General features: G+C 39.7%; 2 protein-coding genes and 1 long non-coding RNA gene across 3 annotated transcripts in view; all 3 read left to right on the plus strand.

The window, feature by feature from the left end:
- The first annotated feature begins 10,575 nt into the window (after nt 1–10,575).
- On the plus strand, nt 10,576–11,393 carry LOC133714252 (uncharacterized). The gene is made up of 3 exons (XR_009848513.1): nt 10,576–10,723; nt 10,939–11,077; nt 11,348–11,393. It is a non-coding gene; the product is annotated as an uncharacterized LOC133714252 (long non-coding RNA).
- Nucleotides 11,394–11,966: 573 nt separating this feature from the next.
- LOC133716240 (pyrophosphate-energized membrane proton pump 2-like) lies at nt 11,967–12,670 on the plus strand. The gene is made up of 4 exons (XM_062142958.1): nt 11,967–11,972; nt 12,099–12,210; nt 12,321–12,471; nt 12,571–12,670. The coding sequence occupies exons 1-4, from the start codon at nt 11,967–11,969 to the stop codon at nt 12,668–12,670; spliced, it is 369 nt and encodes a 122-aa protein (XP_061998942.1).
- Nucleotides 12,671–13,773: 1,103 nt separating this feature from the next.
- The window catches only part of LOC133716241 (rust resistance kinase Lr10-like), a 14,950-nt gene continuing 14,394 nt past the window's right edge, over nt 13,774–14,329 (plus strand). The window contains exon 1 of the mRNA XM_062142959.1: nt 13,774–14,298. Coding sequence (XP_061998943.1) covers nt 13,774–14,298 — 525 coding nt within the window. The remainder of the gene's footprint in view (nt 14,299–14,329) is intronic.

Consider the following 14,329-nt stretch of genomic DNA (forward strand, 5'->3'; position numbering starts at 1 on the left):
TGCCACAACTTTCTGTTTCTTACTCTTCCATGTAACCAAATTACCTCCCACAAAGGTAAAGTAACCTGATGTCGACCTCCTGTCTGTAATATTTCCAGCCCAATCTGCATCTGTGAAGCCACAAACCTCAAGAATGTTGTTGTGTTTAGAAAACAGCACTCCCCTTCCTGGAGCTGACTTCAAGTACTTCAAAATTCACATAACAGCATCCATGTGACTCTCACTCGGGTTATGCATGAACTGACTCACCACACTTACTGCATATGCAACATCTGGTCTAGTATGAGCCAAATAAATCAAGTGCCCAACCAACCTCTGATAGCGAGCTCGATCAGTAGGTACCTGATCTGGATACTCAGCTAAACAATGGTTCTGCTTAATAGGAGTATCAACCGGTCTACAATCCAACAAACCTGTCTCTGTCAACAAGTCAAGAACGTACTTCCTCTGGCACAGATAGATTCCTTCTCTCCCCTTGGCTACCTCAATTCCTAAGAAGTACTTAAGTTTACCCAAGTCCTTCATCTCAAACTCCGAGGCTAGCTGTCTCTGCAGTCTATCCATCTCAACTGTATCATTGCCTGTAATTACCATATCATCCACATAAATAATTAGAGCTGTTACCTTCCCTTGTTGATGCTTGAGGAACAAGGTATGGTCTGAGTTGCTCTGTCTGTAACCAACCTTCCGCATGAACTGTGAAAATCTTCCAAACCAAGCACGAGGTGACTGTTTGAGACCATACAGAGATTTTTTCAATCTGCATACAAAATCACCAGGGGAAGCAACTACATACCCAGATGGAAGGCTCATGTACACTTCCTCGGCTAACTCTCCATGAAGAAATGCATTCTTGCCATCAAACTGTCGGAGTGGCCAGTTTAAACTAGCAGCAAATGAGAGCAGAACCCGAATAGTGTTCATCTTGGCAACAGGGGCAAACGTTTCATCATAGTCTATACCATACGTCTGAGTAAACCCTTTTGCTACAAGGCGTGCTTTGTACCGATTCACTGATCCATCTGCATTATGCTTCACGGTAAACACCCAACAACAACCTACAGCCTTCTTGCCTTGTGGTGGAGGCACAAGTTGCCAAGTATTGTTCTTCTGCAACGCCTTCATCTCTTCCTCCATTGCCTTCCTCCACTTTGGATCCCCAACGCATCCTGCACTTTGTTAGGTACTGATACAGCAGATATTTGATTCACAAATGATTCATATGACTTAGACAACCTCCTAGTGGACATATAATTAGCTACTGGGTATTTTGATTTGGCAGTAAGAGTAGGTTCATATGTTTTGACTGATTGACCCCGAGTGGTCCTATTTGGTAACACATATTGCCCAACATTAGACTCACTACTACTAGTACTAGTGGGTGGACATACCTCAAATGAGTGATCTTCAGTACCAGGGGTAGAAGCGATGGCAGGAGGGGCAGTTGTGTCTAGCCCCTAGAAGCGATGGCTTAATCTTTGTGTTTATTTATATATATTTATTATGTTTTTCTTATCATGCTAGGAAATGATGGAGAAGCATCGAAATGCACTAAAAAGTCAATCTTAGGACATTTTCCTACTCCGGCTAGGAGAAAACCGAGCTAGGCAAGGAAGGAGGAGTGGCAGACTGACCAAATGAACTCCGAATCAGTTGAAACTTTCCATATCCATTTTAGACATCCTAAGGATCATTTGTTATGAAGAGTTTAAGAGCTAGTTCGGAGTGGAAGGCCTTCAAAAGATCGGTCCAATTTTCTGCACTAGAAGACAAAAACTGTAAAATCGTACCTGTACGGATTCCGGCAGCATTTCCGGCCAATTCACGATGAACTAAGCTCTGAAATTTTACGAGGATGATCTACACTCATGGAGAAACATTTGGTATGAAGAAACGGAAGGCCAATTCCTAACTCTCGGTGGAGATTCAATTGAAGGAATAAAGGAGAAGAAAGTGCGCAAACGGACAAAAAATGGGTCAACGGTGGTCAACGACGGATTTCGGACATTTCCGGCCGAGTTGGCCGGCCGAAAACATGTGTGGAGGACAGGAAAGAGCTGATTAGGGTTAGAGACTTTAGGTTTAGGTTATTTTGAAATTCAAAAGTTGAAAGATGACAAATGATCCAATTCTTACACCTTACACCTTTCACCTTTGTCTCCCATTTATTACCTTACTCCCCTACACAATGACCCTTCTACCCTCACTTTTTCTTCTCCATCAAAATATCTATGGGCTCCCTAGGTCATTTCTATGTGGAGTTAAAAACTAGATCCACATTTTGTGCTTACACATTTGTCAACCACATCTAGCCCTTCATTTCCTTTGATCTCCACCCTCCATTCATCACTTTTGGCCTATATATAGACCCTCCCCTCACTTTGGACGTTTTTCATGCCTTCCTTCATCCATTTCATCTCCTTTCTCTCTCCATTTCCTCTCCATTTTCCATAGTTCTTCATCATGTAGTTCATAGTTCTTAGCTTTTGTGTAGAGAAAAGTGTATAGCTTCTTGGGTTTTGTTCTAAAACCGAAGAGTCTATACATCTTTGATCAATCACACCTTAGTTTCGTCATCTCAAGCCTTTGTTCTTCATGTTTCTAAGAGTTTTGTGGATTTGTATGGCAATTTGGGTTTGAAAGAACCGAAATTTCCATACTTTGAAACATCTCTCACTAGTTTTGCATCAAGGGGAGCTAGTTTGGTAACCAACCACTTTCTCCACTCTTCCTCTCTTTTGCTTGATGTTATTATGTTTATGGGTTTGATATATGTAACTATGGGTTGTGAGTAGAATAAATTTGGGGCTAGGCCTTAGCCCTACCCAAACTCATGTATAAAATAGTGTGATGCCATGTTTTTGATGAATATGCATGTTTTGAATCCTTTAGCTACTTTACTTTAATGCTTTTTTACATGTGTTTTTGGATTTGTCACCTAGAAGCATGTTGTAGGAATTAATGCAATTGGAAACTTAAGCTTGACAATCTTTTGTAACCGAGAAGCATGAGTAGCTAATAGGGTGGTGGTCTAGCTTATTCTTACGGAAAGAACTAGATTGCTTGGGTTTCTTACCTAGAAATTAAAGCATGATGTTGTGGGTTTAGGTTCTGGAAGAATTTAGGCTCACGGCATCATAGACCATTTAGGATCTGGAAGATTTGAATGGTATAAAGGTTGTGTAATTTAGCTTTACTCCGGAAGAGATTGTTAAATTGCATGACTAATTGGTTTCTTGGTAGCTTCATCAAAGCACTAAGGGGGAATTTATCAAAGCATGTTGTTATTAGAAAATGGGTTACATTATATGCATGAGGGACGCTAGGTGCAAAAACCTATGCTCTTATTTATCTCATTGATCGAAGTCTCTATTTTATTTTATTTTTATTTGCTTAGTTTATTTTTGTGCAACTTATTTTACTTTATAAATATTAAAATCAACAAAGCCGATTCACCACTTTACCATTGTAAATATCATTATTGATAGTTTTGGCTTCCAAAGGGCCGAGACTATTAATTTGTAAAAAGATAGACTCGCATGTGTTTTCTAGGTTTTATTTTCGCGGTAATCTAGTTAGGGTAGAGTTACTCAATCCCTTGGGTACGATACTCTTACTTTTCCCCTTTACTAAAACGTGACCTCCTAATCTTGGGAGTAGGTAACATCACACATATTTGCACATATTTTCATACTCGTGATGTCGCCAACAAAAACCAACACAACCAAAGACATGAGCTGGAAGATTATGAAATGAAGGTAAGGAGACATGAGATGCAAGAACCTCAAATGGAATTTTTCCCTGAAGGACACTGGATGGAAGACGATTGATAAGATGGGAGGAAGCATGTACAGCATCGCCCCAAAGATACGTAGGCATATGAGCACTAAAGAGGAGGGCACGAGCCATATCAAGTAAATGACGGTTTTTCCTTTCAGACACGCCATTTTGTTCTGGTGTTTGTGGACATGTAGTTTGGTGAACAATCCCATAGGTTTTGAAAAACTCTTGGAAAACATGATTAACATATTCTCCCCCATTGTCAGAATGAAGGAATTTAATGGTGCTATGGTATTGTGTTTGAACAAGAGTGCGAAAGGTTTGAAAAGCTGGAAATACTTCATCTTTGGTTTTAAGAAGAGCAACCCACGACAATCTCGTACAATCATCAATAACCAACACAAAGTATCTCATACCCGATACAGTGGGTTCCCTAGAAGGTCCCCAAACATCAGAATGAATCAACTCAAAAGGAGTAACACTTTTATTAGAAATACTAGGAGAATAAGTAGCACGATGACTCTTTGCCAAAACACATGTTTCACAATGTAAAAAGACTCATCCACACCAATAAACAAAGTAGGCATGGTTTTTCTCATAAGACTAAAAGAGGGATGCCCTAAACGGCGATGCCACAACCAAATTTCACTTAGCTTATCAGAACTCGAAGTCAAAGCAGCGCGGGACTATGCTCCTGGTTTCTCTCCTGCGTATGTCTGATCCAGATGGAACAACCTGCCCCTCAGATACCCCCGACCGATTATCTCCTTGGTGAGAAGATCCTGAAAAATCACATACACAAGATAAAAGGTTACAGAGCATTTAGACTCAGTATTCAACTGGGGAACAGATATCAAATGGTGAGACAAGTCAGGCACATATAACACATTATGAAGTTCCAAGGTGGGAGTAATATGAACTGACCCTGACCCTAACACAGGAAAGGCCTCACCATTAGCATTGTTTACATAGGACACTGGTGGGGAAGACAATTCAGTAAAATACGATTTGTCATAAGTCATATGATCGGAGGCACCAGAATCAATAATCCATGTATCAGAACCAACAAAGTTAGAAACCTTTAAAGCCATACCAATTTTACCTCGACAAGCTATAGAGGCTGTAGGAGTAGCTCCACCTGTTGTATGATGATCTTGGCCAGCCACTCCATAGAAATCTGGTTCTTGGACCAATTGAACTGCAGCTGCTTTCCCCTTAAGACGATAACCTTGCTTTTTTAGGTTTAAGGTGTGGGTTCAACTTCCAGCAAGTCTCCCGAACATGCCCAAGATCGTTGCAATAAGAACATTGAGGACGAGGGCGGTTGGTGAAGCCTTGTGGGAAACCTTGCTGATGAAGTGGGGCTGAACTCTGTTGCTGAAGGAAAGGTGCCAGTGACTTGGCCTGAATGGCTAGGCTAGATACTTCAACCTGTGCATGTTTGACACTTTCCTGTTGAGACTCATCCTTGCGGATGTATGTAAAAGCTGTGTTCAAACTACGAGGGTCTGTCATTCTGAGCAATTCTCCTTTGGCACTGCTATGCTTCTCATCAAGCCCTCTCAGGAATACATGAACCCTTTCTAGCTCCTTCTCCTTCTAGTACCACATAAGATCTTCCTGATTCTTGATCTTGCAAGGACGCTTCTGATCAATTTTAGCCCATACATTCTTCAGCTTAGTGAAATACACAGCTACTGGTTGCCCATTCTGTTGCATACTAGCAGTTTTACACATCAATTCATGAACCTGTATAAAATCAGACTCATTGGTATACAGATCCCCTAATGTCTTCCATATTGTTTCAGCAGTTTCACACTCTTCCACGAACTGTAAAACATCTTCAGTCATGGCTTTGAACAAGAAAGCCATCACAGATCCATCATCATCCTCCCACTTAGCATAGGCATCCACATCTTCCTCACTAGGAGCTTTGGTTGTTCCATTCACATGCCCCGTCTTGTGTATGCCACGAAGATGGACAGACATAATCTTCTTCCATGTTCGAAAATTGGTACCATTGAGTTTTGGACCACCAAACGAACCACCATATGAACTTCGAATAGAAACCTCAATCTTTTGGACCTCATTGATCTTGGAACTCTGTCCTTCACTATCATCACCACCCATCACAACAATATAGTAGTAAAAGCACAGAATCACAGAGTATGCAGCGGAATAATAAAAGAAAAAACTCCAATAATAATAACAAAATCGTGCAGCAACCCTTTCTCCTTCCTTTTTTTTTTTTGTTTGGAACCTGTTTGTACGGGTTGACTAGTCTGTGACGGTGACTTGTGATGATGGTCTGAGCAAAGTAGCACCGGGGATTGGGCAACAAGTGAAAGCCGACCGGTCTGAAAAACCGATCAGATGAGGAGATGGGATAAAGGCGCGCACGCGAACTGACAAGGAGACGGTACCCGGTCTGGTGGATTGACAGCGCGCGAACTGAGGAGAAGATGAGACTCGGTCTGGTGAAGTCGATATGGAATTATGGAGAAATGGTAGAGGGACGACACCGGTCTGGTAGGTGAGGGATGACTCCGGTCTGGTCAGATGAAGGACTTGAACAGAGGAAGCCGACGCCGGTTGGACAGAGAGAGTCGCGAAGTCGATCTGGGTAGAGAAGAGCGACGACGGTCTGAACAATTTGGTTTGACGCGGTGGACCCGGTTGGACTTGATCTGGAACTGACAAAGGTTGGTCTCTAAGAGACGAAGACCAGTCTTGGATTAAGGTAGAGAACGACAAAAAACACCCTAACAAAGGGGTTTGGTTTTGTATCAATTCCTCTGATTGAGGAAAAATTGGACAACTAAGGAGAAAAAGTCCTCTCGGATCTTTGCTCTGATACCAAGTCAAATAGAACAAGGTTGAGAATGAATTTTCTGATATTTTATTAAACCCATTCTGTGGTGTATATAAACAGATTACAATCGTACTACAACTATTGTGTACTACTGTACTACACTACATATACAAGGTAAGTACGTACACTACACAAATTTCGGAATCAGACAACACATATCAGACGACAACAAACATTTTAACTGTTGTCTGATTTAATCAGACGACAGCAAGAAATATTATGTCGTCTGAGTTTTTGAATCAGACAACAGTTTTTTCTTGGCTCTTGTGCAATAGCATTTCAGACAATGGTTGATTTTTTTGATGTTGTCTGAATGAATTAATTCAGACAATGGTTATTATGTGATGTTGTCCAAGGTTCATTTATACAATGGTTGATTTTTGCTGTTGTCTGAATGGATCAATTCAGACAACAGTTATTATTTCAATGTTGTCCAAGGTTTATTCAGACAATGGTTGATTTTTGATGTTGTCTGAATGGATCAATTCAGACAACAGTTATTATTTCAATGTTGTCCAAGGTTTATTCAGACAATGGTTGATTTTTGATGTTGTCTGATTGTTCAATCACACAACTGTTATTCATTGTCTGTTGTGCAATAACTTTTAAGTCAATACTTGCTAAAAGATATTGTCTGATTTGGTTTCACACAACTGTTTTTATTCATCTGTTGTCACATTATCTTCAGACAATGCACCCTAAATGCTGTTGTCTGAAGTTAGATTCCCCTAGGCCTCATCATATGGCCCTTGGGCCCTAAGCCCGCCCGGCCCGTTTAGGGTAGGGTATGGGTCACACAAATAAAGCCCGGCCCTACCCTACGGCCTCGCCCGATTGAGCCTGTAAGGGCTAGGCCCGGCTCGGCCCTTAAAGCCCGGCCCTAAAATTTATATTTTATTTTTGTTATTTTCTATTACATGTGTTATATGTATAAAACTATGGAAGTGTAGAAAATTATTTCAATCTGCCATATTAGGAAATGAGTCTTTTAAATTGAGCCATATTTTGAGAAGAAAAAAATAATTTTTTTTTAAAGAATTAACCGTTAATTCGGCAAAAACGCCGCCGTTTTAATATAATCTTATGGGTATTTTAATATTTACCAATAATTACTGTTAACTAATTAACTGTGATAATTACAAAGCTATTATTTCAAATTGGACAATATATTCATGTAATACCAATTTTGAAATAAATCAAGTAATCAACATAACTAAAAATAATCAATTGGTCGAGTTGAAACCTTTTTACCAATGTAATGTTAACTTCTTAATGAGCAAAATGGGGGACGAAATGGAATTTTTTAAAATGCACCGCTGGATGTTATTTGCATATGAATATATGTTAGTGGTAGAAATTTCAGCAATTTCCTCCTTCTTTTGGACCTCGATCTACCCGGTCAACTCAATACCCTAAATAGAACATAAAACAAATATGCTCTTAACCGGTCCTTGGCAATTCACTTTTTTCCATCTTTCAGCTCCCACACTCTCATGGGTAGGGGGTCTACTTATGGATGTCAAAATTCCGCAACGTTTGTCCGCGCATGGTGCCGCTCCCCTTAGGGAAGTTTGCTTGTGCAAAGCGTTGACCGCTCCGTTAGGTGCCTTATTCACGGCGGATCGGCCTAATTTCTTTACACAATACCTATCACTATTGTATAAACATATAAGAATTTTCCGATTGATCGATTTTCATTTCAAAATTTTTGGATCGCAAATAATCCTTATATGTCTTGTAATGTAGTATAACTAGTTTATTAGGCTTGTTACCCTCCATGAGCAAAATGGGGGACGAAATGGAATTTTTTAAAATGAACCGCTGGATTTTGTTTTCATATGAATATATGTTAGTGGTAGAAATTTCAGCAATTTCCGCATTCGGTTGGACCTCGATCTACGCGGTCAACTCAATACCCTAAATAGAACATAAAACAAATATGCTCTTAACCGGTCCTTGGCAATTCACTTTTTTCTATCTTTCAGCTCCCACACTCTCATGGGTAGGGGGTCTACTTACGGATGTCAAAATTCCGCAACGTTTGTCCGCGCATGGTGCCGCTCCCCTTAGGGAAGTTTGCTTGTGCAAAGCGTTGACCGCTCCGTTAGGTGGCTTATTCACGGCGGATCGGCCTAATTTCTTTACACAATACCTATCACTATTGTATAAACATATAAGAATTTTCCGATTGATCGATTTTCATTTCAAAATTTTTGGATCGCACATAATCCTTATATGTCTTGTAATGTAGTATAACTAGTTTATTAGGCTTGTTACCCTCCATGAGCAAAATGGGGGACGAAATGGAATTTTTTAAAATGAACCGCTGGATGTTGTTTTCATATGAATATATGTTAGTGGTAGAAATTTCAGCAATTTCCGCATTCGGTTGGACCTCGATCTGCCCGGTCAACTCAATACCCTAAATAGAACATAAAACAAATATGCTCTTAACCGGTCCTTGGCAATTCACTTTTTTCGATCTTTCAGCTCCCACACTCTCATGGGTAGGGGGTCTACTTACGGATGTCAAAATTCCGCAACGTTTGTCCGCGCATGGTGCCGCTCCCCTTAGGGAAGTTTGCTTGTGCAAAGCGTTGACCGCTCCGTTAGGTGCCTTATTCACGGCGGATCGGCCTAATTTCTTTACACAATACCTATCACTATTGTATAAACATATAAGAATTTTCCGATTGATCGATTTTCAGTTCAAAATTTTTGGATCGCAAATAATCCTTATATGTCTTGTATTGTAGTATAACTAGTTTATTAGGCTTGTTACCCTCCATGAGCAAAATGGGGGACGAAATGGAATTTTTTAAAATGAACCGCTGGATGTTGTTTTCATATGAATATATGTTAGTGGTAGAAATTTCAGCAATTTCCGCATTCGGTTGGACCTCGATCTACGCGGTCAACTCAATACCCTAAATAGAACATAAAACAAATATGCTCTTAACCGGTCCTTGGCAATTCACTTTTTTCGATCTTTCAGCTCCCACACTCTCATGGGTAGGGGGTCTACTTACGGATGTCAAAATTCCGCAACGTTTGTCCGCGCATGGTGCCGCTCCCCTTAGGGAAGTTTGCTTGTGCAAAGCGTTGACCGCTCCGTTAGGTGGCTTATTCACGGCGGATCGGCCTAATTTCTTTACACAATACCTATCACTATTGTATAAACATATAAGAATTTTCTGATTGATCGATTTTCATTTCAAAATTTTTGGATCGCACATAATCCTTATATGTCTTGTAATGTAGTATAACTAGTTTATTAGGCTTGTTACCCTCCATGAGCAAAATGGGGGACGAAATGGAATTTTTTAAAATGCACCGCTGGATGTTATTTTCATATGAATATATGTTAGTGGTAGAAATTTCAGCAATTTCCGCATTCGGTTGGACCTCGATCTACCCGGTCAACTCAATACCCTAAATAGAACATAAAACAAATATGCTCTTAACCGGTCCTTGACAATTCAATTTTTTCGATCTTTCAGCTCCCACACTCTCATGGGTAGGGGGTCTACTTACGGATGTCAAAATTCCGCAACGTTTATCCTCGCATGGTGCCGCTCCCCTTAGGATTCAACATGTTGGCGCCCTAATTAATTGACTTCAAGACTTGGCCAAAGTTTCAATTTTCACTTCCCTCCATTCTACCAAATTTTGCATTTCACGACTTAGTATTTAAAGAAAAGAACCCTAGGCTTTTTCATTTTCTCCTTCTTCCTCTTTCAGCCGCACATGCCTCTTTCTCTCTGCTCTCTCTCTTCCTCTCACCTTCTATCTGTCACGCCGGAAAGCTCGACTTCCGGTCGTCGACTATTGACACCGCCACCACCAAAAGATAGCCCAAGCGATGAAGAATAAAACCCCAGCCACCCCTCCATCGATCGAGATCATTGGACCAAGGGAAAACGAAGGTTGCGTTGGATCCAAGGGAAGCAACCACACGTCCCCACAGTCCCAACCAGAGACAAGAGAGAAGAGAAAGAGAGAAGGGCCTAAGAGACTAGCAATTAAGCAATTCGCACCAAAACCACGAGATCGAGCTGGTGCTAAATCCAGGTACACCTTTCTCCTTGATTCAGTTTGCGAATCAGGTTCTAGATCTTCTGAATCAGATTTCATATTGATGCTACGTTCCAATCGAATTGAAACCTAATTTGTTGTGATTTTGAGCACGAAGCTCAGCTTAAGTTATGGTTGTCTGCTATTTCTGTGCATTTTTATGAATGAACAAATCGAGTGTTTATGCAAATGTAATGGTGTTTGTGTTGAAGGTGGAGAAAGCGGAGTTTAATGGTGATTGAGACGTGGCCGCGGTGATTCTGGGGAGTCACAGTGGGGAGCAAGAACGGAGTGGATCGGATGGACAAGGACAAGAGCCGTACCGATCTGCTCGCTGCTGGCCGTAAAAAGGTACATACACATTGGCTCATAGCACACTAGCTTTCGTAATTCGGCTGCTGTGTTAGCAAATAGAGCTCAAGCGTTTAATTCATTTGCCACACACTTGAACTGTAACTTGTCGAGGTATATTTGTTATTAGGTATAGTTTAGATAGATAGGGAAATCCTGTAATGCCTGTAGGTGTTTTCTTTCATTTTGTTAACTGTTATAGAAACGACTAGAGAGAGACAAATGATCGATCTGATTTTTAATATTTGGTCCCTGTACATTTATCATCAGCTTCAACAATTCCTTCAGAAGAAGGATAAAGGCAGTGGAAGCCAGGGAAAATCCACGAAAAAGTACCCAATCCCTCTTTCTCTTCCTTCCTGATTTAGATTTTGTGCTGGTTCCGATTGTTAATGTTGGTATTCTCTCCCCTTTATTTTCTTATAATCGGGTTGATATTGATGAGTGGCTGTGTGAAATTTTCAGGGTTTGTTGATGTATAAAAGCATTAGATTGATTGAATTTGACGGTAGTGCTCTTGGTAGTTGTCATGGTTCTATGACTTCTATATATTATCTTGTGCTTCTTCCAAAGAAAGACAAGTCTATTGTTTTGTTCTTATTGATATAAGTTAGCAGAACGAACAATGAAATACTTTCTCTACATTATAAGCATCTTGTCTATTTTATTTTCTTCTTTAGTTTAGTAAGTATAGAAGATATTGGCACACTGAAAAGATATCAATTTTACGAAACTGCATGCCCTCCTTAATTAATTAGAACATGATGCATAAAGTTCCTTATTTTAGAAAAGAGATTGCGTGATGCATACGAGAAACTCAAAAAGAGAGGTATCCCACTAGCATCAAAGCAAGTGAATTACAGTCTCATATACAAGGCACCAGAGGAGAATGGAGGTAAGGCTACCTGTGACGAACTTGGGATCACTTTGATTGCCTATTCACCTATTGCTCAAGGTACAGTGTGAATTTTTGATGTTTTGCATTCCTTTTAGTAATGCCTTTTCTAACATGTTGCTGCAGGAATATAAGGAGAAGCCAGATTATGCACGTTGTGTTGCTATTGTAGCATATGCATCTTTGAGGGAGATGATAAAACCTGGTGCCTTGGCTATTATTTCACCTATAGCAGTTGGTGGGTCAATTATGTTTTTATAAATTTGGGCATGGAGTGGAGATAAGTTTGTTGTTGCTTCCATATTAATTAGATCATGAAGGAATAACTATTGCTTGAATCCCTTGCAGGTATTGCGTTCCGGATATTTGGATACTATCCGGAGGCAAAGGAAGTGATTGTCATAAGGCTGCAATTACAGGAGACATGTAAGTCCTGCTGTCCTCCTTTTTCTGTTAATTTGGAGATGTCTAGTGGTACTGTGGCAGTAGATTTGACCAAGTTCTTATTGTTTTCGTCATTATGATTTATCTAATATTCTGTCAATCATTTACCAGTCTCTGAATTCTCAAAAATGATATCCTCTTGTTTGTTTTGCAGAGTGGGAGTCCCATTCAAAGACACAGCTGGACCTTCACTTCATGTCCTTATTAAAATGCTTGCTACAAAAATGCTAGTCATGGCTCCTGTCTTTCTCTGAGTAGTTTATAACAATTCCGGGTTTTCCAGTTTATCAGTCCCGAGTGCACGTAAACTATTTGATTGACTTGTGTCAATCTACTTTTTATAAGAGCTTTAGTATTTGATCATGATGCTCTCAATACCTTGACAATTTATTAATTGCATCTACTTTTCTTTCCTTGCAGTGATTTTGCTTACAACTATCTTAGTGGTACAACACCAAAGGAATAGGCTTCAAGCTTGCAGTGATTTTGCTTACAACTATATCTTGAGAGAGCGAGCAAATTGTATTCTTTTTTATTATCATGTAAAGCTCATGAAACTTGAAAGCTTGTTAAGCTAATGAAAAAGATATAGGCACTTGGGCAAGGTTAATTCCTGTGTAAATGTTGGGACGAATACTGGAATGAAATGGTTTTTGGAATCAAGGATATGTTGTTCAATTGTGTATATCTTCTTTTCTATCTCAGACAATTCAATACCAATCGCAAACCATTGTCTAACAAACGAACATAAAGAAAAAAGAAAGAAAAAACTGTTGTCTGAAGCAATGACACACAATAGCTTTAATAGTTTTCCTGTTGTATTGTTCAAAGTCAGACAATAGTATTCAATTACATTGCTGATCTACAAGCTTCATTCAGACAACAGTTTTTGTACAAATCAATGTTCTCTAAATATTCATTACACGTCAACATTCTTCCAGGGTCTGCCAACTGAAATTACTTTGCACAAGAGTTCTGGTACAAATTGCTGTTGTTCTTTGTGGTGTTCAGACAACAGATAATATAGTAGTCGCTGTTGTAGTAAACTTTATCAGACGACAATTTTTAGTATTATTGCTGTTGTTCTTCGTGGTATTCAGACAACAGACAATATAGTAGTCGCTGTTGTAGTAAACTTTATCAGACGACAGTTTTTTGGTATTGTCTGATTATGTATCAGACGGCATTGAGATAGACAACAGCAAACTCTATAATCAGACGACAGTGAAAAACTGTCGTCTGATTGAAAAATTGGTGTAGTGGTAGTTACAACAATATATTCCCTTGTAGTCTATTCCTAATAGGGAACTATGACTCACACTAACATGGTATTGATTATCTGCATCAAGGATGCGATATGAAAATTTTGCATTTCGATATCAAGCAACACAACATTCTTCTTGACGATAAGTTTGTTCCGAAGATTTCAGACTTCGGTTTGGCAAGATTATGCCCCTTAGATGACAACAGTTTAATCTTGACTGCAGCAAGAGGAACCATTGGATATATAGCTCCAGAATTGTTTCACAAGAATATTGGAGGTGTCTCGAACAAAGCTGACATCTATAGTTTTGGAATGTTGTTGATGGAAATAGCAGGGAAAAGAAAGAACTTGAATGCAAATGCGGTCAATATGAGCCAAATTTACTTTCCTTCTTGGGTGTACGACCAGTTCAGTGAAGAAAAGGAGATGGAAATCGAAGATGCCACAAATGAGGAAAAGAAACTAACAAAGAAGATGCTGATGGTAGCACTGTGGTGTATACAAATGAAGCCAAGTGACCGTCCTAATTCGATGAACAAAGTAGTAGAGATGCTTGAAGGAGAGGTTGAATGCATTCAAATGCCTCCAAAGCCTTTCCTATATCCACAAGACACACCAGTAGTGGATTATGAAGAAATTTCAGAGACAA

This window comes from Rosa rugosa, chromosome 6 (genome assembly GCF_958449725.1).
Source record: "Rosa rugosa chromosome 6, drRosRugo1.1, whole genome shotgun sequence".
NCBI classification, from domain to species: domain Eukaryota; kingdom Viridiplantae; phylum Streptophyta; class Magnoliopsida; order Rosales; family Rosaceae; genus Rosa; species Rosa rugosa.

What these genes read in the sequence shown, in the direction of transcription:
- LOC133716240 (XM_062142958.1), top strand. An exon ending in TATTTCACCTATAGCAGTTG is followed by an intron (nt 12,211 to 12,320) that starts GTGGGTCAATTA and finishes AATCCCTTGCAG; the next exon opens with GTATTGCGTTCCGGATATTT. An exon ending in GTGGCAGTAGATTTGACCAA is followed by an intron (nt 12,472 to 12,570) that starts GTTCTTATTGTT and finishes TTTGTTTTGCAG; the next exon opens with AGTGGGAGTCCCATTCAAAG.